Source organism: Petromyzon marinus, chromosome 28 (genome assembly GCF_048934315.1).
Source record: "Petromyzon marinus isolate PM22_M1 ecotype Great Lakes invasive population chromosome 28, UKy_Petmar_22M1.pri1.0, whole genome shotgun sequence".
Lineage (NCBI taxonomy): Eukaryota > Metazoa > Chordata > Hyperoartia > Petromyzontiformes > Petromyzontidae > Petromyzon > Petromyzon marinus.
Window position 1 is genome coordinate 2,080,497 of NC_133694.1, and position 27,547 is coordinate 2,108,043.

A 27,547-nucleotide genomic window follows, 5' to 3' on the forward strand; every position below is an offset into this window, starting at 1 on the left:
TCCCCCAACTCCCCCCACTCGCCTCCCCCCACTGGTTCATGCGCTGCGCTACGAACTCAGCGAACCCCCCCTTCCCCCTCCCCCCAGTTCGATTCCCTCTCACGGCCACTAACGCCGGTGAAGAATTTCTGAACAGGTCCCGGGCCTCCCCTAGGTCGATTGAGCCTTAAAATTGAGCACTCATCTTGTCCGGTACGGGCGAATTCCTAAAAATAGCACTGGAGAGACAAAGACGGCTGTGCGTTGTGCGCCTTCCCCCCCACTCCCCTTGTACCGTGCGCCGTGGAAAACCAGCCACGTGGAATTTGCACGAATCTCGTGACTGAAACATCTGGAAATGTTTTTTTTTATCAGAGAAAGCGTGCGTTTGTGTGTCTGTGTGTGTGGCTGTGTGTATGTGGGTGTGTCTGTGTGTCCAACACCAGTGACGATTATCTGAACCGGTGCTGGGCCTCCCCTATGTCGACTCAGCCTCAAATGAGTACCTGGTGCGGTGTGTAATAAACATCGCTGCTAGAGAGACAAAGGCGGCCGGGCGTGGTGCTGGCCACCCATCCCCTCGTGTGCTCGCTAACAGCACTTGCCCCAACAGTGTTAAGTTCTATGGTCGGGCCTTTGTTTGGGGTGTGTGTGTGATGATTACGTGTGAGAGCTTTGTGTGTGCGTATGTATGAGTGAGTCTTTGCAGTCTCTGGCTGTGTGAGAGTTTACGTGTGTGTTTGTGTGGATGTGTTTGCGTGAGTCCATACCACTGTGCCGACTTTCATACGTGCTCGTTAACGGCACTTATCCCAACAGCTTGTGTCGGCTACACGGGGGATCTTTGCCTTGTGTGTGTGGTGGGCGTGGAGTGAGTATTGAGTTTGGGTCTCGCTTCCCAACCCCTCGACCCTCTCCCTCTGCACCACCATCGCGCAAAGTTTGGCTCCGTTAGGTCCACGTCAATGAGTGACCCAGCTCAAACAACACGCAACTACCACACCGATCCTGGCCACACCAATATCTACCGCACCAAGCACTCTAGCCACAACAATATCTACCACACTGACCACTCAAACAACACCATCACCACACCAACCACTCCAATAACACCAGCCACACCAATACCAACCACACCATTACCATCAAGCACATCCACGTCAACCACAACATTGCCATCAACCGCACCAACACCAACCACACCATTACCATCAGCCGCACCAATACCAACGACACCATTACCATCAACCGCACCAACACCAACCACACCATTACCATCAAGCACATCCACATCAACCACACCATTACCATCAACCGCACCAACACCAACCACACCATTACCATCAACCGCACCAACACCAACCACACCATTACCATCAACCGCACCAACATCAACCACACCATTACCATCAACCTCACCAATACAAACCCCACAAGTCCACACCGACCACTGGAGGGTCAAGGCAAAGAGCTACCGCGCCCCCGCCGCGAGCAGCGAGACAGCGGCGTCAGCAGCGGTCACGGGGGAGGAAGAGGGAGAGAGCAGAGGAGGCGAGGGGGGCAGTGAAGAGGAAGGGAGGAGAGAGCAAAGAAGAGGAGGGAACAGAGAGGAGGAGGAGATGCACACGGGAGCCCCTCTCTAGACCCCATGCACAGGTTCATACTCCGCCGCTCCCTGGATGCGATGATGAAGACCCCGGGGATCGGGGGTCCTGCGACCCCCAGAGCTCTGAGCCTCCAGTCACCCCCACAGGAGCTGCTGAGCCCCCTGCGGGTCCCGACGCGCCTGCTGCTGGGGCCCGGGCCCTCCAACTCCTCGGCGAGGGTCCGCGCTGCCGGCGCCCTGCCCTTGCTGGGACACCTCCACCCAGAGTTCTGCCAGGTGAGGCGGGGGGAGGGGCGATGAGGGTGGGGTCCTTCATTGTCTCCGTGTCTCCACGTGCTTTTGTTCCCAGTGTCTCCTAATTGTCCCCTTGTCTCCGGAATCCCATACCCCGTGTTTCCCTGTCTCCACGCCCCGAGGTTGCCCGTGTCTCACCGTGTCTCACCGTGTCCCTCCGTATCTCCCCCGTGTCCCCGTGTCTCACCGTGTCCCTCCGTATCTCCCCCGTGTCCCCGTGTCTCACCGTGTCCCTCCGTATCTCCTCCGTGTCCCTGTGTCTCACCGTGTCCCTCCGTATCTCCTCCGTGTCCCAGTGTCTCACCGTTTCTTCCCCGTGCCGTCCGATTAAACACGGTTGGTCACGTACGGTGCGAACGAAGTTCAACACACACACAGACAGACACACACACACGTACGGTCTCCCCACCCGTGCCCTCCCCCCAGGTGATGGACGAGGTGCGCGCGGGGCTGCGCTACGCATTCCAGACGCGCAACGCGGTCACGTTGGCCGTGAGCGGCACAGGCCACGCGGCCATGGAGGCTGCCATCGTGAACCTGGTGCAGGAGGGGGAGCGCGTGGCGGTGTGCGTCCACGGCGTGTGGGGAGAGCGCGCAGCCTCCATCGCCCGCCGCCTGCGTGAGACATCGCCCGCGCCGTCGCACATCGGCGGGCACCAAAACCGCGCCATCGCTGTGCCACGACAGTACCATCATCACCGGGCCACACACCACCATCACCGGCACCATGGCTGAGCAACGAGAGTACAACCATCACCACCATCATCACCGCATCACCACCATCATCACCACGCCATCGCTGTGCTACGAGAGCACAACCACCACCATCACCACCCCATCGCTGTGTCACGAAATTACAACCATCACCGGCACCACCACCATCACTGGCACCACCATCAGCATAATCATCACCACACCATCGCTGTGCTACGAAAGTACAACCATCACAGGCACCACCATCAGAATCATCACAGGCACCACCACCATCATCACCACACCATCACAGGTAGACAAAACTAATTACCTTGGGCTCAAGTAAAATTAAAAACTGGCTTTTTAATAGGCATAACATTGTTTCCCAGCTAAACTTCGTCTTGAGTTGATAAGGGTTACTAAACTGCCTTTATTTGATTACTGTGACATTGTTAATCAGTCTGCATCAAATTAATTGCTAAATAAGCTCAGCCCAATATATCAATCAGCTATAAGATTTGCTCTAGATACCCCTTATGCAACTCATAATTGTGACCTATATACCTGAGAGACTGGCCTAACATCCCTCCATGATCGCAGAATCATTCACCAGGCTTTGTTTATTCAGAATGCCCTTTGTTCCAATTCGGCAGAGTATTTGTTGGATTTGTTGACACCACGGGATGCCAGACCTAACCCGAGGAGCTCATCGTGTTTTTTGTTGAAGGTTCCTAGGTACAAAACAGGTTTTGGTAAACGGGCATTCACAGTGGACGCCCCTCGTCTCTGGAATAATATCACCACGAAACTTGATTTGCAGTCACCACCTTCACTAAATCATCTTAAATCATTTATTTCAAGTGCATTCCTGCCAGTCTGCCACTGCTGAAGCAAGTAGATGATATACAAATCTTGTTTTGTATTATTATTATTCTGTATATGAGTCCTGTGCTGTTGTAATGTGTGCAATGTCACGGTGATTGTTATGGTTGCTCGTGTTACTTCGAATTTGTTGTTTGCACAGGAAAAACGATTTCACCAAAGGCGTTTCCATTCCTCGTTTCGCAATATTTTATCGAATCTTATTCCTCACTCGAGATGCACTATTTCGCAATATGTTTCTCTAATCTTAATGTTCAGTTGAGTTAAATATTTAATTTATAATTAAGTAAAATATTGTAAATTTTTGTTTCTTTTTGGACTTTTTTAATTGCTGTATTTATTGTATTTATAATTTTTATGCGACCTATTGCAAGCGTTGTGTTTCTAATGTTACAGTTTTTCTGTTTTGTTGATGAAACCCGATTCAAGAGCTTCTTAGCTCACAGGGCAATTCTGAATAAACTGTTCAAACCACCATCATCACCACGCCATCGTTGTGCCACGATAGTAACACCGGCACCACAACCACCACCATCACAGCGCCATCACTATAACATCACCGCTACCATTATATTACCATCATTATACCATTTGCCGGCACGATCGCTGTGCCATCACGGCACCATCACTGCAGTATTCCCATCCCAACACCATCACTGCGCCATCACAGTAATGACGACTTCGCTTACAATGTTGATGACCGTGATGATGATATCGATGGTGATATTGATGGTGATGATGGGTGATGCGTCGGGTGCTCGCAGGAGCCGATGTGCGGACGCTGGAGGGCCCCGCGGGAGAGAGATTCAGCATCGCCCAGATCGAGCAGGTGACCGATATCCTCACCGCGGCACACCGCCCCCCCTCCTCCTCCTGGAGTCCACCCTTGAGTCCACCTTGAGTCCACCCTTGAGTCCACCCTTGAGTCCATCATTGAGTCCACCCTTGAGTCCATCCTTGAGTCCATCCTTGAGTCCACCCTTGAGTCCACCTTCACGCATCCCCGTGTCCTCGCACACATCTCAGCTCTCTCGTGTCCCGTTGTGTCCCCTAAACCCCCTCCCCCCCCCCGTCTCCGTGTGTCCCCCATGCCTCTCTATGTCCATATTTTCCCAAGTCTCCATGACCCTGTCTCGCCTCAATCATCTCCACGTGTCCCCGTGTCCGCCCGCGTCCCCCCGCGCCCATGTATCTCCCCGTGTGTCCCCCATGCCCCCGTACCCACTCGTGTGTTCCTATACCCCCTTGGTCCCTGTGTCCCCCCCGTGGTATCCCTGCGTGTCCCCCGCGTGTCGGCGTTCCCATTTCCCCGTATCCCCGTGTCCCCCTGCGTGTCCCCGTACGCACGTATTTATCCCTGATGTGTCCTCATGGGGGTTCTCTTTGTGTCTCCAATGCCCACGTGTACCGCATCTCTCCCTCGTACGTATCCACACATCCCCTGGTTTCGTCCGTGTACCCCTCGTGTATCGCCGTGTCCCAGTGACCCCGCATGTCTCCGTGTCGCTTCTATCCCCTCGTGTCCCCCAACCACGTGTCCACGTGCCCCCCCCCCCGCCCCCTTCAGGCCCTGCTGGAACACCGACCTCGCCTCCTCTTCGTGACGCACGGGGAATCCTCCACGGGGGTCCTCCAGCCCCTCGAGGGGATAGGACCCCTCTGCCACAGGTGAACCCCCCACCCCCAATCTCCCAAGCAAACCTCAACCCCCCACGAACCTGAAGTCCGCGAGAGACCCCCTTGGCACCCCCTTTCCTGTAGAAACCTGTGGGCGCGTGTTGAAGGTTTTGCAGTGAGAGTGAATTAACCAGCGTGGGTCACTCACGGACTTGACCACTGGACAAACGTTGCGGCTCAACCTCGTTCTAACATTCAACGTCCATGCCGACGACGTGATCCTCTCATAGCCCCAGCGCCCTCTTCCACCTAATGAGCAAATAATGTGCAGCGTCTTCTTCTTCCTTCGCTCAGTCTGTCGTGTGGCAAGAGCGACGCGCACAACGTAGCCGGTCCAAGGTGCGGAGTCGCCCTTGTCCCAGTCGGGAACGAGTGGTTGTTGGTAAGACACCACGGACACACGGATACTGTGCGGGGGTTCACCTGCACAGATCGGTCGCCGGCGGGTGTGGGGTTGACCTGGCCCCCAGCGGTTTGTTGCAAAGGTTCGTGGTTCGTGCGTGTGTGTTCTTCTTCCGCACCGAACATAGCCAACCGTGTTAATCAGAGGTGCGGTTGGCGAGGTGTTGTGGGCACAAATTAATCACCTAGGTATGGCAGTGGTCTACAAATCAAGTTTTTGCCATCGCTCATGTGGTGACATTTAACTGCCTGACATCTTTGTGCGTGCCATGGGCAGAGGATTGTGTATTGACCATGTTATATATGTTTAAACATCACGCGTATACCGCACGCAGTTGCGTGTTGCTTCACAAGCAGTGGACATTATCAAGAATCCCGTGGACGTCAGTCGAAGAACGCGGGGAGGCCATCGACGGCGGCGATTGTAAAATGTGAACCAGTCCCAGGGGGGGCCTCCCTTAGGTCGACTCAGCCTTAAAATGAGTAGAGGAGAGAAATCGACTCGAGATACGATTGCATCGTCGCTCCTCGCCGACGATCCCCGCAGAGTCCTGCTCACCGTGCCCCGGCACTCCATCTCCCCTTGGCAGGTCCGACTGCCTGCTCGTCGTCGACTCCGTGGCGTCGCTGGGAGGGACTCCCCTGCACATGGACGGGCTGGGTGAGTGGCGGGGGTCACCGCGGGGGTCACCGCGGGGCTCACCGCTGGGGTCACCGCGGGGTCACTGTGGCTGTCAGGGGCTACAGGTCGGCAGCCTGAAGATGTTGAGGGTTGGCGCCAGGGTTAGTGTAACGCTCAAGGGTTAGGGGTCAGTGCTGGGGTCATATTCGAGGTCAGGGGTGGCAGAGGTGGATCTAGAAAGTTCCTGGGGGAGGAGGAGTGGGACCCATAAAAAGTTTCCTCTTAATTATGAATAATAAAAACATTCAACGTATTTTCTATGTTAATGTTATTAACATAGAGATATTTGGGGTCTCATGGGGGAGGGAGAGGGATGGCCCCACTGAGGGGGTGGGGTTCACGTGGCTCAGTCGGTAGCGGGGCCGCTGTTTTGTCGCAAGTCGAATCCCGTCGGCCGCCCTGGTGAATACTGGTGGCGTGTGGCTGTGTCCACCACAAGTCGCCCTGCGGGTCCGTTTCAGAGCGGTGGACATTCGTATCAGAATCCCGTTGATGTCATCCGAAGAGGAGTAGGCCGTGCTCGCGGCACGGGGCCTCCTCCCCTGGGTCAGGTGGGCCATCCACGGCGAGCGATATGTGAACCAGTCCTGTGGCTCTCCTGGGCCTTATAATGAGTACACGGTGCAACTCATGAATGGAGAGACAAAGGCGTGCCGGGCGTTGTGCTTCCCGCAACCACTCGCCGGCCTTCGTCGGTGCTGCTCGCTAACAGCACTCGTCCAAACAGCTGTGTTGAAGGCTACACGGGGGGTCTTTGTGATTGTGTAGAGATAGACGTGCTCTACACCGGCTCGCAGAAGGTCCTGGGGTGTCCTCCTGGCCCCTCCCCAATCTCCTTCAGCCAACGAGCGTGGTGAGGACACACGGCACCGCACACACCTTACCACACTTGCAATGCAACGCACCACACCACGATGGTGGTGGGTTGCGGTGGTGATGAGGTGGTTGTGGTTGTCCCAGGGAGCGGTTGTTGGCGCGGAAGACTGAGGTTCCCTCCTTTTACTTCGACATGAAGGGTCTGGCCAACTACTGGGGCTGTGACGAGGGCCCTCGCAGGTGACACCTCATCAACCCCCCTCATCATCCTCGTCAACCCCCTCCTCAACCCCCCTCCTCAACATCGTCAACCTCATCAACCCCCTTCATCAACCTCATCAACTTCCCTCATCAACTCCCCTCATTAACCTCAACAACTCCCCCCCCCCTCCTCAACCTCGTCAACCACCTCCTCATCAACCTCGTCAACCACAAACCCCCTCGTCAATCTCCTCAACAACCTCATCATCAATCTCGCACTCATCAGCAACCTCTTGCTCATTATGAACCTCAGCGTCAACCTCTTCATCCTCCCCCTCGTCAACCTCCCTACATCTTCACATCTCCCCCGCTGCCCCACCTTCATTTCTCCTTACCCCCACCCCCCCACCCCCCCCCCCCGCATTTCAGCTGACCTGCGTGTCCCCGTGTCTCAGGTATCACCACACAGGCCCCATCTCTGCCGTGTACGCCCTGCGCGAGGGACTAGCAGAGCTGGTGGAGGAGGTAATGGAGGCCACACTTACCCACTCGCCCAACCACTCGCCCAACCACTCACTTACCCACTCAGCAACTCATCTACCGGCTCAGCTATCCACTTGGCTAGCCACTCACTGAACCACACGCCTGTACACTCTCACACAATGCAATTCTTTAGGAACTGCTCGTGTGTTTTTGCATAGCGCACAAAGGCCAAGTGATTTTTACCCCCTACCCCTCGCCCTACCACTCACCCCCAGGGTCTTGAGCGGTGCTGGGAGCGGCACAGGCGGAACGCTCTGCGTCTCCACCGCGGCCTCGCGGAGCTCGGACTGCAGCTATTCGTCGGGGAGAAGGTGAGCTCGCTCACCACTCGCTCGCCCTGTTGACCACTCCCTCACCACGCCAATCACCATTCACCTCTAAACATTCACCCCCCCCCCCTCGCTCCTATAAAGCACGCGTTCCTCCGTCTCACCACGTGTCCCTGCGTCTCTGCACGTGGCGGCAGGAGGCTCGCCTCCCCACCATCACCACGGTGCGGGTGCCCCCGGGCTACGCGTGGAAGGAGGTGGTGGACTTCATCATGAGTCGCCACGGCATCGAGATCGCCGGGGGACTGGGACCCACGGCAGGACAGGTCAATGGGGGGTAAAAACGTGAAGGGCGGTCGGGACGCGTTAAGGGGGTAGGGACATGCGAACGGGCTATGTTGTGGGTTTGTACATCCTGGGCGAGCGGTAGTGCAGTGGTTAACATGCCGCGTGAGCAGCACTTGCCCCAACAGTCTGAAGGCTATACAGGGGAGAACCTTTGTCTTTGTAGGTGTGGCGTATCGGGCTCATGGGTCCAAACTCGACGGAGCAGAACGTGGACAAAGTGCTGCTGGCGCTGAGGGACGCGCTGGCAACCTGCTCTCGTTCCAAGCTGTGACTCGCCACTCACACACTCACTACTCACCCACACACACAAACGCATTTACACAGACACGCGTGTCTATATATATACCATCACCAAATTTATTATGTAAATTCTGACAAACTGCCACAGTACGGTGTGGGTGGCGAAGGTGGTGTTTTGATCACGGACACGCCCCTCCCCCCCTCGCCATTCGGAGCTCCTCGAGGGACCGAGAGGACGACGACTCCGAATGCACGGCGGCCGTGGGTTGTTGCGGAAGCGGCAATGACAGCGTCGCGCATGCCGTTAAACCGCTCGGCGTACTCAACGGAGGCAAATGTACAAGCGAGACGCACCGCGACGACGGACCGCGCGCCCGTAGACCAAGGTCTCCCAGGTAGCCCACAGACCGCCGGTACAAGTGCCGCCCCCATGAAGGCCGGCACGGCGCACGAGCCGCGAGGTGGTGGTGGGCCAGCGCTGCCACGCCCAGTGCTGTTTACACACCGCACCGGGTGCTCAATTCATTAAGGCTGAGTCGACTTAAGGGAGGCCCAGTAGCGGTTCGGATATCCATAACCGATGTTGGTGTTGTTGGGTGTGTAGCACAGCATGCTAGGCACTGCGCCACCGTTCCCACCATACACACATGCACACACTCACCGACGCAGGACGTAATTTTTGATTTAATACAACACAAGTCGGACATAAATTATAGAGGGACGCACCGCACGGCAATCATGATGCTTCCTTAATCATTCACACTTCCCCATAACCTCCGAGCCCAAGCGTAGCAGCAGCAGATGCGCGAACAGGATAGTTAATAAATAGTTATCGTGGCTGAAGATTAAGCCGACGAAATGCGACGACAGTAGTTTTATTTTAAACGAGTAAATCTCTTTTAAAAAGGTCAATCTCTCCACGCCACTGTCATCACTCGCGTACACACACAACACCCAGCTAGCCGCCGCAGCAACAGCTCAGCCCGGCCACCCACACTCCCCCACAGCTCGAGGTCACAGTTCAGCCCTGCAATTGCTTGCTCCCATGCTGCCAAGGAGGGCCTCATCCCCCACCACTCTCCACCCCACCAACCACCATTGGGAGCTTTAAACAGTTTCTCTAAAGCTGGACGTCTTGGGAGGGGGGAGGGGGGTGAAGACGCCCACACTTCACCACTGCACGCAAACTGCAGACTGTTGACCCGACCACACTGAAACCGGTGGTGCTAACCACAACCGCGGCAAACTCCTGATTCTCATCCCACACCGGCACTCTGACGCATGCAGAAGCTGAAATGAAAGGACGATTTGGCAAAACACGTCCTTGTCTGGACTGTCGACCATCGTCACGGTCGACGTAGAGGTCGCCATCTCAGTACAGCAATTAGGATTAATTTCTATCTGCATGGAGATTGAATGTTAGCCCCTCCCCTCGCGTGCGTGGGGACTCTGTGGACACTCCCGTTTGCCACGTGTAATAAACACTGATTCATGGATTTGGCCAAATATCCCCAATATAGGACCACAGAGCTTGGGCAACTACTGGCTACGATTGTGGCCATACTCCCTCTTGTCTGTGGCTTCCCAAACCTTCGCCCTGTCCCTCCCTCTCGGAGAGGGAATGCATCACAAATTCTAATATTATTATTGTTAGGCGAGCAGACAGGAACCTCGCAATCAGCATCCATCCCCAGCAGAGTTCTTGTTGAGTGATGCTCACAAAGACACTGAAGAGATGGGACTTGGACACCAAGTCCATACTGCCCACCGCCACCCCAGTGCCACATGGGTGCAACTGCGATGCGTGGAAGGGGTGCTGTATATTTGACAAAACGTGGAACCGCACTTGGGCCTTCTTCTGGGAGTTAACATTCACAGACACACACACAGCTCGACAAAGATGCAGTCTTGAAATAGTCTGGATAGACACACAGTGCAGATAGACAGACTGTAAATAGTCTGGACAAGCAGTTTTGAGACACGTGCGCGCGCACACACACGACGTTGGGATCACAGCGTTTAGTTATTTACAGGTGACCACACACCATGTGGTTAAACCGTCCAGGTAAACCACACCAGTGGCAACAGAAGGGATAAAAAAAAATACCACCACCATCATCACCACCCACTTCGCATTAACACCATCACCACCAATTGCGTTAGAACCACCCCCACAGGCAAGAAGCCAAGGTGCCACCCTCCCGCCCTCCACTCCCTCGTGCCCCCAATGCCCTCTCAGCTCTCATCTGTTGCTCTAGAATCTCTCGAGCACCTAGTGCGTGGAGTCCATGAGGCTTACTGCATTTATCTTCCTCGCCATCACCACCTATCATCAATTACCATCTCTGCCACCGCTGCTGGCGCCACTCCATCCCTTCTTCCCCCCCCTGCCACCCCCAATTGCATCCATCCTGTGGGCCACCCCCGTGCCGCCCCCCGCGGCCCTAGAATTCCTCGTGCACGTTGCGAGCGTAGTCGACGAGTTTGCTGCCCGTGAAGTACTCGCTGTAGCGCAGCACCTCGTCCAGGCTGAGCTGCGCATCCTCGTCCTCGTCCGCCACCGAGATCATCTGCTTCGCCTCGCTCAGCGCGTTGTGACTGCTGGTAGGGTCCATGTACTCCTGCACGTGCGAGGAGAGACACGGGGTGAGTGGTGCCACGCTTGTGAGATTGTAATTACCTCGCCTTGGTTCAATCCCGACCCTGACGCCTGTTGTATATTTAGAGTTTGTGTGCCTCTCTACCCCCCCCCCCCCTCCCCCGTGGTGACGTGGATTTTTCTCCTCCGGTTTTCCTCTTCACATTTAGAATCAACATCACACGTTTATAGTATTTGGCTGCTATAAATGTCCACACAATCTAGCCAATTCGTTGAGCTATCATTTGTGGCCAGGTTGCTTCTGAAAAAGAGCTACATAGCTCAGTGGGCCTTACTTGGTAAAATACAAAAATATATACTGTATAATACAAAACAAACTAAACAGTTTCGTGGTGAAAGTGTGGTTGCTCATCAGGTCATCAGGTCTGTGTACTCCAGCTCAGAGGGGGGGGGGGGAGACGTGGGTGTTAGGGTTAAGCGTCAAAATTAGTGTTTGAGTGTTCAAGTGAGCTCTAAGACAGCAGTGTGATAAGGTGAGCATCGTGCTAAGCGTAGTGGCGATCGCGGTAGTGATCATCGTGGTGGCGAGCACTGCAGTGATCGTCATGCTGGCGAGCAAAGTGATGGCGAGCGGTCGTAGCGGTGAGCGTGGGGACGGGTACCTCGAGCTCGCTGCGCGTGATGAAGCCGTCCTTGTTGGAGTCGATGACTTCGATGAACTCCTTGCGCCGCTCGCGCACCCAGTCGTCGTCGATGTCCTGCTCCTTCTGGTTCTCCACTGTGCCCAGCGGTAGCGATGCAAACTCCGACAGCGACAGCCGCTGGTCCTTGTCCTGGTCTGTTGTGCGGAACGTCAGGCCAACGTCGAATACGACCCACCGACTCGGCAATTGCGCAAGTCGCCGAGTAATTAACTCGACAGTTATGACATTTTTTGGTTTTGCGATTTATATTCTTACAATCGCCGTTTGTAAATGTGTTCGATAATAGATTGAGCCACGCTGCCGTAAGTTTTACGCAATCGCACTACACTGCGCGGTACACAACAAATGCAGAAAATGCGCTCACACTGCTGTGAGCGTGGGGTCACCGCGGTGAGCGTGGGGTCATACTGCGGCGGGTGGCTTGCTCACCCAGGTCGTGGATGATCTCCTGCACCATGTAGCTCAGCATGCTGCGGCTGTGCTCTGGGTGCTGGAACGAGAGGAACTCCTTCTCGTTCAACTTCTGGTCCTGGGGCGCGTCGTCTGCCTGGTTCCACCGCTCCTTCAAGTTGTCCATCAGCTCCTCAGCTGAGGAATGCACAATCACCCGTCCGCTTGTTCATTCACTCGTTCCCTCTCATATGCCCGTTTGCTCGCGTGTTCGCTCATTTATTAGTTTGCTTATTCACTCGTTCGCCCGTTTGCTCATTTACTCATTCGTTTGCTCATTCGATCGCTCGCTCGCTCACTAGTTCTCTCACTCGTTTGCTCTTGGACTGTTATTTTTGATCGTCAAAGCTGGGATTTAGCAGAATTGTGCAGGACTCGACTTAAGGCACGGTTTTTCGTGCAGTCACTGGTGACCGGGGCTGAGACCATTAACTCACACCACCTGAAAAGCCGGTTTAATCATAAGCCTGTCTCTGCGAGTCTCTGGGTCTCTAAGTGGGTCATACGGTTCTACACACGAGTCTATGGGTCTATATGTAGGCGCGTGGTTCTTCAAGTCGCAGGGTCTAGATTTCAGTCACTGGTCTCTAGGCTGCGACCATGGACTCGCTGGCCACCGTGGTCAGGCGGAGGAAATCCGGATTCGAACCTTGGATCTCAGCTGGGCCAACTCAGCGCTCTGACCTCCAAGCAATATTAATTTAGGCTGCACGTTGTCAGCTGAGTGACACTCCAGTCGATGGCGGCTTGTGGCCTCGTTGCCAAGCCTTAGTCTGTGGATATAAAATTCGTCTGTCAACACATTTAGCCAAACACTCTTAGTTATTAAACTAATTTGTTGGTTATTGCTGCGTTGGCAGTAGTGCACAAGCACAATTAACAACACACAATCACGTTAATAAACACTATGGCCTTAAAGAGGCAGAATATTAAACAATTGGTGACATTTCGGGGCAATGGCTCGTAAAATTGGCTTTTTTTTACTTTATATGCTATTAAGAAGGGCTGTTGCCTGAAACGTCACCTTTCACAGTAGAGCGATACCTTGACTTTAGTCCACTTGACTTTAGTCGCTTGGCTCTTTTGGCTGTTTTAAATTCTAACCACATTTCAAATTTCGTCCACGCGGTTCTCCTCTTTCGTCCGATTTCATTCCAAACCTTCCACGAGGTTCGCGCCACGCGCCGTCTTTTTCGTCTTAGTCTTTGAATAGAAGTCTTTCAGTGAGCGTCTCTTATATTTGTGTTTATTCATATATTATTAATACTGTACTTATCACCAATATATTCATCGTCCACTTGCGCAAGAATACAACATTTCAAGGTATCATTTTGTTTATTTATTTAGTTGCGTTTAATTATTCTTATGTTCATTTATCTTTTATTTATGTTTATTTAGGTTTCGCACGCATGAGTTATATAGTTACTGTGGTTATTTGCATGTACGCTTTTCGCCGGCCAAAATAAATTTGCAAGCTAAATAAAGGCTCTGCTTTGACATTCGTCCATGCTCTGGTCCCTAACCAGACGAAAGTGCAAGGTATTCCTGTATATATTATTCCGTTTGGCTAAGAGCGTTTTGCACCCCAGTGTGTAGCTTTGGTGACACCAGGGGGAGCCAGAGATCTTCCCCGAGGCACCCATACCACTCGCCCCTATCCCTGGCTCACCTCGTTAACCCTGTATGTGGCGTGAGTGGGCGGGTGAGCAGGTGGTTTAGTGGATGGGTAGGTGGGTGGGTGAGTGGATAGGGGAGTGGGTGGGCAAGCGTGCGGGTGGGTGAATAGGCGATTTAATTGGTATTTGGAAGAGCGTTTGAGTGAGAGCGTGAGTGGTCAATACCTGGCGGGTGGAGTGAGCGTGTCAGTGAGCACACAGGCGTGCGGGCGAGCGAGTGAATGGGACAGCGGGTGAGAGGGGGCGAGTGTGTATGTGGGCGAGCGGGGTAGGAAAGCGAGTCGCTCGCACGAGCAAGCAATCGTGAGACGCGGTGGGTGGGTGAGCGAGAGGGTGTGCGAGCGAGCACTCACTCTCCTCGTCGATCTTGAGCTCCTGCTTGTCGCGGATGCGCTCGGCGATGTCCTTCTCGTCGAAGCCCTTGCTGACGAGGTAGCGCAGGCGGTACTCGTCCCACGTCACCAGCCCTGGCGCACACACGAAGCGGTTCAGACCCAGCAGCCACCCCTCCCGCCCCCCCCGGTCCATACCGTGGGTGTGTGGCCGAGCAGGCGGCTCGCAATCGCAAGGCTGCGAGTTAAAATCTTGGATGGGGTGGAGAGGTTTGACTCGCCCCATCATCCTCCCTGGGTTCGACAGAATTAATACCACTTTGTGGGGAGGTCATCAGTGGTTATCCTTTGGATAGACTCGCCTCCGCCATAAGAACGTGGAATTTCCAACCAACTGGCTAAGGGCCGTATTCACAGGAGTTGACCACTGATGCCTCGCTGCTCGTTTAGAGCAGAAAATCACTCGGAGGCCGAGTTCTGTACTAGCGCACGAACGCTCCACCACACCGTCGGCTGCACAGCGGCTGCACAGCGGCGGCCGAGGCAGTGGAAGAGGAGACGGCTGTTCGTAAACCGCTCGCAGATAACGGACTTGGGAGAATCCACATGGGGAAACATCGCCACTTGCAACAATATAATCGGTGTACTTTCGCTGGTAAACATCAACAAATTACCAGTTGCTTTCTGCACCGTCCACGCCCCGCGTCGGCAAGTGTGGTTTTGAGTGTGTGGTGAGCGGTTGGGCGAGCGGTAAGGTGAGCAGTTCGGTCCTCACCGTCCCCATCCGGGTCGAGCGTGCGAAAGTGTGGCTTGTTCTCGTCCAGCGCCTGCTGCAGGTGCTCGCGCGTCTTCTCCACAATCCACTCCTGCAGCTCGACCGCAGAGATGCGCTTGTCCCGGTCCTTGTCCACCCTGACCAACGACGCACACAGACGCACACAGACGCACACAGACGCACACAGACGCACACAGATGCATGAGTGGCGGCGCCTCCGGTGGCTGCAGCGGTGATCGGCGAGAGGGCACGGCTCGCCCTGCCAGACGTGCCCTCCACTGCACCAGTCGCAAATCGACACAGAACAAGTTGGGGTTCCCCTGCCCCCCCCCCCCCCCCACTTAAGAGCAGTACCCCCCAATTCAGAGGCAGGTTCTGTGGGTGACGCATAAGGGCACATTAACGAAGTCATGTTTAGTTTGTTGTCCTTCCCCCGCACCTACCATTAGTACGGTTAGCTAGGTACGGTGCAAAAGAAGTTCAACATACAATGGCAAATCGGTACGGCGATTACAACCACACACCTGCTACGGATCTCCTCTCACTCCACTCACGGAGTCTCACACATCTCCTCTCGCGAGGCTGTTGCTAATGTACGACAACAGCTGTTATTTTTCCATTGAGGCGGATAATGAGCAGCAAGATGATTGCATCAGCAGTAGCGGGAGAGGTGCATCACTGGAGCAATACCTCCTCCTTGACGTTCGTCAATCGGGCATCGAGCCGTTATATGTTCCATCATCGTCTGTTCTCCGCTGTAACCACAGTCGCACATTGAACTGGGGAGAGTTTGTAATTTTTAATTCGCGCATCAAGTGTCCACGTCTGACATCGTTTGTTTTCACACTGGTGGGGGGAGTTGTGTGACCCCCCCCCCATCCCACATCAGGTGATGACCCCCTCCACTTGCCACTAGCCCCCCCTCCCCCCCCCCCTGTTTACCGTGCCGTCGAATCAATGCTGCGGGTCCCCGCCCCTATGGGTCCCAGAAAAAAAAGTATCGACGCAGCGTGACTGGCACTTGGCACTTGGGTGACGGAGGCAAATTTCAAACGACATCTTCAAGTGCCCTCGCAATCAGTCGACGGGGGGTGTGTGGGGGGGGGGCACACGAAAACACACGCGTGGCATTTCCTGTCTGCCTCTCGCCTTTGATCACGTCGTCCCCCACAGCAATCAATCACGGAACAAAACATCGCCCGCCCCCACGCAATCAGATAGAGTGGCAGCTTCGCACGACAGCCACCGCAGCAACCACAGTGGCCACCGCCACCACAGCCGCCGCCCGCCGCCGCCGTCATCATCATCATCAACATCACGACGGTGCTACCCTTTGAAGGGCGCGTGTCACTCACGACACGCAATGTACCACCGCCCCGTGCGCCAGCAATTACTGTTATCTGCTCGCTCCCCCCACGACCCCCACTCCCTCCCCACCTTGTCTGTCTAAGTGGCTCGGATCAGCATGGCCACCCCTGCCTACTCGCACGAGCTGCGATATCGGAAACGCGAGACGGCTACATCTGAGGGCTCGGCTCGGCGTGCCGTGCACCGGCGTTGGCTCTGTGTACCGATCGCAATCGCGGTGCCGTGTGGAGAGAGCGAGAGATGGGGGGGGGGGGAGCCCCGGGCTAGGGATTGTGTGAGCGAGCCGTCGCGTGCGTGAGTGATGCGTGTATGTCAGGAGGGGGGGGGGGCGCGCGTGCGTCTTTGTATCATTTTTCCCTTTGCTTGTAAGAGAGCGCTTGTGTGCGGAAATGTGCGTGCTCTTGTTTGTGTGTCCATGTGGTGGGCAGCGGCGGTGTAGCGGTTGGCGCTGTGCTACGAACCCGGTGGACCCGAGTTCGATACCCGCACGCAGCTAACATCGGTGACCAATGCGTGAACTGGTTCTGGGCCTCCCCTAGGTCGAGTCGGAATGAAATGAGTACTTGGTGCAGTGTGTAAATATTAGAGCCGAGGGGACACGATGCTGGCCACCCACCCCCTCCGGTACCATGCCGTCATAGCTAACAGCGCAGTCTTAAAAGGCTATATGGGGGATCTCGGTCTGTTTTTGTCTTTATGAATAGCTAATTACGTTGTGTATTTACAGACCATGGAATAAACATGTGCATCAATCCAGCGGCGTAGCAGAGTAGCCCTAATGATGATGGAAACCGCACACAGATTCAACAGGGGTGGGCAGAGCCCCAAGCACTCTCACATACATACATCCACACACACAGACACGGCCTCCCACACACATACACAGAGACTTCCATACTCACACACACACATAGAGTCTCCCACATATCCAGCCTCCCACAACATCCAGTCTCCCACACACACAGAGCCTCCCACAAATAAGATCCCCCGTATAGCCTTAACAAACTGTTAGGACGAGTGCTGTTAGCACGCACCTATGGAGGCCGGAATGGTACACGAGGGGGTAGGTGGCCAGTACTCCGCCCGACCGCCTTTGTCTTCCCAGTGGCGATGTTTACACAACACACCAGGTACTCATTTGAGGCCGAGTCGACCTAGGGGAGGCTCAGGACAGGTTCAGATATTTGTCACTGGTGTTAGCCGTGAGCGGGAATCGAACCCGGGTTGCTGGGTTCGTAGCTCAGTGCACTAACCACTACACTACGGCTCCCCACTACAGAGCCACACACACACACACTCGGAGTCTCTGCAACAAACATGCACACACACAAACACGTAATGCCACATTGCGAGTTATTTTGAAAGGAAAATATGACAATCTGTAACAACAAACAGGCTCGCATCATCATCACCATCATCATCCACACATTCAGGGTTGCTCCCTATCAGTCAGAAACTTTAAAGAGCTCCTCGCGTGCTGCAGAATTTACCGCCCGTCCCTGCTCCCTCACCCCCCCCGTCCCCCCCCCACAGAGGCATGTGGCGGTCGGTGCGTGAGTCTTTCATGTGTAATCTGGGCCGCATCAGCATAGGGCCCCACGATAATCAGATGGCGCAGTGTAACTGTGGCCAGAATTAGTGACGATTCAGGGACCCCAAGGGCACACGACCCATCCTCTGATGTGGCTGCCTTCTGCCCCCCTTCCGCCCCCCAAGCCACCTCTGCCCCAAGGGCACGCAGCCCCCCATCCGCCCAAATTGGGTCCTGCGGTAGTGGAAAGATGTATGCAAAATACTGGCATTCACCGGCAGGATCCGACTCCCCATGACCTCTCCATGGTCATCTCTCCTCCCATCACCGTTTTCCAAATACCTCTCCCCCATCACATTCTCAACACCCCCCTCACATCACCTCTCTCCCACCACCTCCTCCCCCACATCACCTCTCTCCCACCACCTCTCCCAACACCGTTCTCCAAATACCTCTGCCCCATCACCTGTCTCCCATCACCTCCTAAACACACCCCCCCACCACCCCTCACCATCAGCTTTTCACCATCATCCCTCCGGGGTCTATTTAAACGAGCACCACGTATCCGCGAAACCAACGGCAGTTTGCCTACGGATAAACTCGCCCCCCACCATTGTAACGTGGAATGTCCACCAATGGCGCTGCAGGGCTTTAAAAGGGCGATGAGTACCAATGCCTCAATGCTCCCATGGGCAGTAAATCGCTCCGAGACTTTGACTTTTCGAAACCCCCTCCCCACCACCACCCCAAAAAAGACTAAAAACCCTCAAGTCATCAGCGTGCTGTCGTAACCCAGAAAGGCATCCTAAACATTCATATCAAAACAACACACGCTGACCTTAAACACGCGGGGCCTGTGGCTCGTTACATCGCGAGCCGATAAGCTTTATTTGATTGGCAAGCATTGAAACTCTAAATCAAAGGCGAGGGATGACGTTACCAGATAAAGCGGGGTCCTAGCTTCAGAACCGGTACGCGGATCACCGCAGCGGCGGCGCCGTGATTGTGCAGAAAGTCAACGCAAGACGCTCGGTTTCTTTTTTGTTACGCACGGCCGACGGGGCATGGGTGAGTGGCGTTACAACGCACCCACGCGGCCTCACCTGAGCACACAGTCCACCACCAACACTAGTGATTATTGGTACATCTGACGAGGGGAGTTTTTTGTGTTTGTTATTTACACAATTGCTGAGCAACAGGACCAACGGCCCAAAACTGCCCAACGTTGTAAAATATTCAGCGTTACCAAATTTTCTTGCATTTAGCAAGGTTACTGATTCTATGAATTTGGGAAAAGAGACGACGATGATGATGGGAGGTGAATTCCATCATCGAGCAGTGCGAGGGAAGAATAGAAGTGGAGAGACCTGCAGTGTGGCGAGGAGGTGGTTGGGCGAGTGACCGAAGGGTGAGTGAGCGAGCGAGTGAGTTAATGAGTGAGTGGGCGAGTGTGTTGTTGTGAGCTCTAGTGTTGCCGATGAACACAGTGCAGATGTAATTAAATGGACAGTCTGCTAGAGAACTCAATAATAGGTGGACAAAAAGGGAACGGTAACCACGGTAGTAACAATAGATGATTGATAAGAAGGTGATTACTGGTCAGCGAGTGACTTATGCAGAGGGTGTGTGGTCAATAGTTGAGAATTGGGCCCAGGAATGGGATTAGACTACTTATGGCTTCACTGACCTCCGTACAGCAGTTTTACCCATAATGCAAAGTGCCAGCAATGTTTTATCATTTAACTTCTAATACAAATGAGGTTATTTACTAATACTTTTTTTATCATTGAAGGGTTTGTCTGTTACTCAATAGCCACTATTAGGTAACTATTCACATGCCAACTTAAGACTTGTCCATCAGAAAACATGAAAAAAATTCATCACACCCATTGTGTAAACAAGTGCAGCTGTCTCAAACTATTATCATCCACTCGATCTCTCTACTGACCTCTCCATGTGCTAGAAAGTACATTGGCCAAAATGCCACCAATAATATACGTTTCCTTTTAAGGCCACAGTGTTATTGATGTATTTGTTGAGTTTTATGTTTTCCGAGTGCACTGACTGGCTGACCTGTTAATATTGGCTGGAGGGATTGTGTACCCTTCATACCAACATTGAATGACTAAGTTTTGACTAAACGTGTGACTCCTTTTCGTAGACTAGACTAAGAGAATAAAACCCACACACCTCGACTTCACTACAACACCAAAGGCTAAAACTATCTATCTAAATCAGCTCAAGCCTCCCGTAAATCACGTGACTTATGTGGCCACCCCCACTCTGAATCCCTCCCCTCTCCCCACCCCCTGTGAAAACAGACACTGCTTCGTGGCAGCTCACTTCCGCTCGCTCGCTCCTTTCTTCTCTCTTCCTCTCATCCCATCCCTCTCATCCCCGACATCTCGGCCCGGCCATTCCTTCTCCCCCTCCCCTACTTCCCGGCCAGCGTTCCTTTCCTTTTCTTCCTGCTGCCCATCCTTGAGCCGTGCCCGCCCTCGCCGTTCTGTCCCAACTCACACCTTCCCGTGGGTGAAAGGTTTTGACAACTCAAATAAAATAAAAACATTCCGCTAACTCAAAAATGCCACGCTGCTGCTGGGAGAAACTAACCCTGGCGGTTGCGGCGCCCGGCCAGATCCGTCCCAGCGAGCGTAGGTAGCGTAACCCGAGCCGCTTGCGCCGCTCTTGTTTTTCTTTCCAGACGCGATCGCTCCGTCCGCCCCGTGTTTTGCTAACCCGTCCACCGCCCGTGACCGTGTTTATGTTCGCGAGAGTCATCGTGGCAGCGCCCCTTGCAGCCAGGCTCCGGTGCCTTCGTGCTGCTCGGTACCAGCTCGCGTGTCGCCCGCTGAGCTACTACATTGGCACCGGCAAGTAGTGGTAAGTAGTCATAGTAGCAGTAGCAAGTACTGTAGTAGTAAGTAGCAGCAGCAGTAGAAGCAGCAGCAGTAGCAGGAAGTAGCAGGTGTAGCAGCAGGCATTGCAGCAGTGGTGGTCGTTGCAGTAAAAGCAGAAACAGCGGTAGCAGCAGTAGTATCAGCAGGAGTAGTATTTGCTCGAGTAGCAGCAGTAAATAGCAGTAGTAGCAGCAGAAGAAGTAACAGAAGCATCAGCAACAGCACAACAAATTTCCCGGAGGACAGAATCACACAGGAGGAAACGGAAGGGAATGGGATGAACCGAGAAAGGGAAGGAGAGAAAGGAAGTAATGAAGAGGGTGTGACAGCACCGCATTGAGGAGGAAAGTGTTTAGGTGAGGCTTGAAAGCAGCAGAGGGAGAGGGGACGAGGGAGGAGGCCATGTTGCCTGATAATTGAGTTCCAGAGGGTGAGGGCGTAGTGGCTAAAACAGTGGCCACCAATTGTGGAGCAGTGGACCCTGGGAGCAAGGAAGAGGGCCTGAGTACGTGCAGCAAGAGAAGCAGCATCATAAATATAAACTAAACTATTGTTTATTTTACCAGGTAAGGTCTACAAGAGCTACATAGCTCTTTTTCAGAAGCGACCTGGATATCACCAATGATAGCTCAACTTAGTGGCTTATCACCACGTGGAAATTTATAGCAGCCAAATACTATAAACGCATGACGTTGATTCTAAATGCGGAGGCAAAAACCGGGGGACCCTCAGAAATAATGCACACAACCTCAGGGAGAACATGCAAACTCAAAATATACAGGCTGTAGGGTCGGGACCGAACTCACGAATTCCTGCAAACCAGGCGAGGTAGTTAACATCTCGCCACCGTATCAGCAGTGTCTCCCAGTATCCCAAGAGATCCACATAGGATGATGGTCAGCACTGGGGAGGTGGGCGGGAAGACAGCACCAGCAGCGACATCGTTTGTGGCGTCATGTCATTGAGCTGAAACTTACTCAGGTACGGCGAGGTGGCCAGCGGATAAGTGCGGAAGTTCGCGCTAAGACGCGTGCAGCTCAGCCTCTTACTCAAATAAGGCGCAGGTAAATGTTACCCACTTAGCGACAGCCATCTCCACAAAGATGTGCGGGGGAGGAGAATTTCCATAAGCGTGAATAGATTAGTTAAACTCGACACCCAACCCTGATGGTCAGCTGACACACACACCCCGCACCTACACCTCACATGAACACCACACACCTACACTTCACATGAACACCCCGCACCTACACCTCACATGAACACCCCGCACCTACACCTCACATGAACACCACACACCTACACCTCACATGAACACCCCGCACCTACACCTCACATGAACACCCCGCACCTCACATGAACACCACACACCTACACCTCACATGAACACCCCGCACCTACACCTCACATGAACACCCCGCACCTACACCTCACATGAACACCACACACCTACACCTCACATGAACACCCCGCGCCTACATCTCACATGAATACCACACCCCTACATCTCACATGAACACCCCGCACCTACACCTCACATGAACACCACACACCTACATCTTACATTAACACCACACACCTACATCTCACATGAACACCCCGCACCTACACCTCACATGAACACCACACACCTACACCTCACATGAACACCACACACCTACATCTCACATGAATACCACACATCTACACCTCACATGAACACCCCGCACCTACACCCCACATGAACACCCCGCACCTACACATCACATGAACACCACACCTACACCTCACATGAACACCCCGCACCTACACCTCACATGAACACCCCGCACCTACACCTCACATGAACACCCCGCACCTACACCTCACATGAACACCCCGCACCTACACCTCACATGAACACCACACACCTACACCTCACATGAACACCCCGCACTTACACCTCACATGAACACCCCGCACCTCACATGAACACCACACACTTACATCTCACATGAACACCACACACTTACACCTCACATGAACACCCCGCACCTCACATGAACACCACACACTTACATCTCACATGAACACCACACACTTACACCTCACATGAACACCCCGCACCTACACCTCACATGAACACCACACACCTACACCTGACACACCTACACCTGACACACCCCACCCCAGGATGTGACAAATACGCCTTAAACTCACAAGCCCTGTACCTAACACGCACGCTATGCAGCATCTGTGCAGTTGGGCGACTCCCACAAAGACAAATAAACGCACATTCGTCAATAACACCGTGGCCTTAAAAGGAAAATCTAATAGGTGATGTTTCAGGAAATAGCCCTTCATAGCACATTGAAAGGCCAGAGAGACAGAGTAAATAATCCGAGTTGGAGACTGCAAGGTACATGGGGCCCAATAAGAATTGCATTTTAAATGAATGTTTTAAATTGGCAAATGAATAGTTACCTATTAGTAGATTCTGTGTAACAGACAAGCCCTCCAATAACCAAAAATGTATTCCTAACTATTGTATTAAAAGTAAAATCAGAATGTTTCGGACACAATACAACGGAGTTACTCGTAAAGGCAGGGCAACCTAGGGTCGAGGTATAATTACAATTCGCCTAATCGCTTTGCTCCCAACTAGGAAGCACGGCAAACCCCGCAATTTACTCCAACACGAGCGACACAGCCTACAACAAGGGTTGGAGTAACAGCCCTGAACCCAGACTCTAAACCCAGTACTGGTTAGCTCAGCCCCTCCTCGGGAAATGTGTCACTCTCTTCTCGGGACATTAAACACGTGCCGGGTTTTTGTTGTTGTTTTTATACCTCAGTGGTGACAATGATAGGTGCAATTGGATAGTGCGGGGAGAGTAGAGAGGGTACCGGAGCGGTAGAGTGGTGCGTGGGAAAGAGTTGGGGAGAGGGGAGTAGAGAGAGTGGGGAGTGTAGAGAGAGTGGGGAGAGTAGAGACAGTGGGGAGTGTAGAGAGAGTGGGGAGTGTAGAGAGAGTGGGGAGAGTAGAGACAGTGGGGAGTGTAGAGAGAGTGGGGAGAGGAGACAGTGGGGAGTGTAGAGAGAGTGGGGAGTGTAGAGAGAGTGGGGAGTGTAGAGAGAGTGGGGAGTGTAGAGAGAGTGGGGAGAGTAGAGAGAGTGGGGAGTGCAGAGAGAGTGGGGAGAGTAGAGAGAGTGGGGAGAGTAGAGAGAGTGGTGAGAGTAGAGAGAGTGGGGAGAGTAGAGAGAGTGGGGAGTGTAGAGAGAGTGGGGAGTGTAGAGAGAGTGGGGAGTGTAGAGAGAGTGGGGAGAGTAGAGAGAGTGGGGAGTGTAGAGAGAGTGGGGAGTGTAGAGAGAGTGGGGAGAGTAGAGAGAGTGGGGAGTGCAGAGAGAGTGGGGAGAGTAGAGAGAGTGGGGAGTGTAGAGAGAGTGGGGAGAGTAGAGAGAGTGGGGAGTGCAGAGAGAGTGGGGAGAGTAGAGAGAGTGGGGAGTGTAGAGAGAGTGGGGAGAGTAGAGAGAGTGGGGAGAGTAGAGAGAGTGGGGAGTGCAGAGACAGTGGGGAGAGTAGAGAGAGTGGGGAGTGCAGAGAGAGTGGGGAGAGTAGAGAGAGCGGGGAGTGTAGAGAGAGTGGGGAGAGTAGAGAGAGTGGGGAGTGTAGAGAGAGTGGGGAGTGTAGAGAGAGTGGGGAGTGCAGAGACAGTGGGGAGTGCAGAGAGAGTAGAGAGAGTGGGGAGTGTAGAGAGAGTGGGGAGAGTAGAGAGAGTGGGGAGTGTAGAGAGAGTGGGGAGAGTAGAGAGAGTGGGGAGTGTAGAGAGAGTGGGGAGTGCAGAGACAGTGGGGAGTGTAGAGAGAGTGGGGAGTGTAGAGAGAGTGGGGAGAGTAGAGACAGTGGGGAGAGTAGAGACAGTGGGGAGTGCAGAGATAGTGGGGAGAGTAGAGACAGTGGGGAGTGTAGAGAGAGTGGGGAGAGTAGAGACAGTGGGGAGAGGAGAGAGTGGGGAGTGTAGAGATAGTGGGGAGAATAGAGAGAGTGGGGAGAGTAGAGAGAGTGGGGAGTGTAGAGAGAGTGGGGAGTGTAGAGAGAGTGGGGAGTGTAGAGACAGTGGGGAGTGTAGAGAGAGTGGGGAGAGTAGAGAGAGTGCAGAGTGTAGAGAGAGTGGGGAGTGTAGAGACAGTGGGGAGTGTAGAGAGAGTGGGGAGAGTAGAGAGAGTGGGGAGAGCAGAGTGTTTAGGAACGGTCGAGAGAGGTGCGTGGGGAAGAATGTGGAGATAGTAGAGAGTGTGGGGAGAGATTGGGAGTAGAGCGAGAGTGGAGAGAGAGCGTGGGGAGAGTGGATGTGGCCAGCCTAACTCGGGACCGCGTCCTCTTTTATTCACGACACGAATCTGGGCCTCGACGATGGCCACGAGGACCCCGTTCATCAACCCCCCCCTCCTCCTCCCCCTCACTTGGCGAAGATTTCGATGAGTTTCTGGCGGTTCCTGCGCGGCTCCGAGTCCTCCTCGAACTCCTCCTTGTCCTTGCCCAGGAACACCTCCTGGTGGAAGTCCTTGTTGAGGTGCCCGTCGCGCTCCATCTTGACTCCATTGAGGTGGTCCGGAGGGAGGATCTCATTCTCCTCGGCACGCCGCGAGTGGGCCTCCTCCTTCTTAGCAGGACGCGACGCCTTTCCTCCCTTCTCCTCCTCCTGCTGCTGTTGCCGCCGTTTATCCTCCTGCTGATCGTCCTGCCGTTGCTCTTGCTTCTGCTGCTGCTGTGGTTGTCCACCCTGGTCGCCGCCGTCGACCGGGCCCTTGCCCACCGTGGGCGCCGCGACCTCCTTGAGGTCCTCGTTCCCGTGCGTGGCCGCGCCTAGGCCCGCGGGCCGCGCCGTCACGTCCAGCCAGAGAAACGCCGCCAGTAGCAGCGCGTAGGAGAGCCCGAGGGCCGTGCACACCTTCACCTTGCGCGACACCATCGCGCCGAGCGTCCCCGAGAAAGACACAACGACAAGACACGAGAGATAAACGCGACCGGTCCGCCGGGCTTGGGTGCAGCCAGGTCAGCGTCCACTTCCACCAGGCGGAGGCCTCTAGGAAAGACCGGAGGCTCCGCGTCGGCGCGGGACGGGGTACTAGGCCGCACTCGGGGTTCGGAGGGAACGGGGCCTACGAGGGGGTAAACAAGGGTGCCGAGGGGATGTGCGGAGGTCCGAGAAGCGCACTGGAGGGAGAGAGGAGAGCGCGGGGAGCGCGGAGATCCACGTGGCGGCGTTGGGAGCGCGCGCTACGGCGCGCTGCGTGGCGAAAGTTTTACGCGGCGTGGCGTCATTGTTTGCACGCCTGACGTCATTTGTGTACACGGTCGTGACGCCACCGCCTCGCTCCGCAACAATAACAACCGGGCCCAGAGCGCTATGAATGGGGGCTCTGGACAGCACGAACTCTGTGCGAATACTCTCCTGGTTTACGCTTGGAACGCCCGTGAAAGAGCTTATTGTTGCCCCCAGCAGCTCACTGGGCCCTTCGCTGCTGAGGTTAAATAACATCTCGACCTCGATGAGCGAGAGTACTCTATAGCTCAATGAATCGGATTTTTTTGTAAATGTTTTTACTGGAGGAATCATGAGCCATGAAGCTTGTTTGTCACAAATGTCCAGTAGTTTCACAGATATCCGGTAGCAAGTGGGAAGTTGACGCCAACAAACCGTTCATGTACTGCCCTTTGTCAATCCCTCGCTTGATGAATGACTCTCCACGCCATGTTGAGCATGGGGGGTGTTTAACCATACTTCACCACACTGTTCTTTGGTTCTTTCGGTAAAGTCACGTAGAATGAGAATAAAATAATAAATTGATAAAATAACACAATAATATTCTCACGACGTTTCGGCCACAACACAAGCGGCCTTCATCAGGTGAAGGGACGAGACTGTCTGGTAGGACAGCGCTGGAGTGAAAGGACTCCAGCGCTGGAGTGAAAGAACTCCAGCGCTGTCCTACCAGACAGTCTCGTCCCTTCACCTGATGAAGGCCGCTTGTGTTGTGGCCGAAATGTCGTGAGAATATTATTGTGTTATTTTATTTGATCAATTTATTATTTTATTCTCATTCTACGTGACTTTACCGAAAGAACCAAAGAAGATGAATCATTGCAGTCACGAAAGCTTTAAATCGAAATTCACCACACTGGTCAGTGAAGACAGGTGGTGGCCAAGGACTGACAGCTTCAGATACCACTCGCCGCTGTTAGCCGTGGCTAAGAATTTAACTCACGTTGCAGGGGATCACAGTGCATTACGCTAACCAATGCGCCACCGCTCCACTGCCACACTAGGAGTGGGTACCCTCCTTCCATCACTGGGGTTAGTTCGATGTGTCTACGCCAGCTGCGATGCCCTATCTGTCTGCACCACATGACTCGGGTCAGTACAACCCATAGTGTCTGAACCACGTGGCGCAATGCTGCCGATGTTGTATCCATCAACCTCGTTCTGGAAGGCCCACTCTCAAATCTGTAAATGACGATAAATACACATCGCTACGCAGTAATAATAATATCTTAGGTCAGCTGACTGCATCACATGACTCGCTCAGTTTTTACCTGATGGTGTCTAAATGAGGCGAC

The 27,547-nt window shown here is 53.9% G+C and overlaps 2 protein-coding genes across 2 annotated transcripts; one reads left to right on the top strand and one right to left on the bottom strand.

The window, feature by feature from the left end:
• Positions 1-637: 637 nt before the first annotated feature.
• On the top strand, positions 638-13,882 carry AGXT (alanine--glyoxylate aminotransferase). The gene is made up of 11 exons (XM_032962105.2): positions 638-1,861; positions 2,306-2,498; positions 4,219-4,283; positions 5,022-5,122; positions 6,124-6,194; positions 6,984-7,068; positions 7,176-7,271; positions 7,688-7,757; positions 7,991-8,086; positions 8,242-8,370; positions 8,556-13,882. The coding sequence occupies exons 1-11, from the start codon at positions 1,628-1,630 to the stop codon at positions 8,661-8,663; spliced, it is 1,248 nt and encodes a 415-aa protein (XP_032817996.1). The 5' UTR covers positions 638-1,627; the 3' UTR covers positions 8,664-13,882.
• On the bottom strand, positions 8,726-26,278 carry SDF4 (stromal cell derived factor 4). Its single transcript, XM_032962104.2, has 6 exons — positions 25,390-26,278; positions 15,169-15,305; positions 14,415-14,528; positions 12,365-12,523; positions 11,894-12,069; positions 8,726-11,253 (listed from the first exon to the last, which is right to left on the bottom strand). Exons 1-6 carry the CDS (start codon positions 25,896-25,898, stop codon positions 11,077-11,079), a joined length of 1,272 nt encoding a protein of 423 aa, XP_032817995.1. The 5' UTR covers positions 25,899-26,278; the 3' UTR covers positions 8,726-11,076.
• Between the last annotated feature and the right edge of the window lie 1,269 nt (positions 26,279-27,547).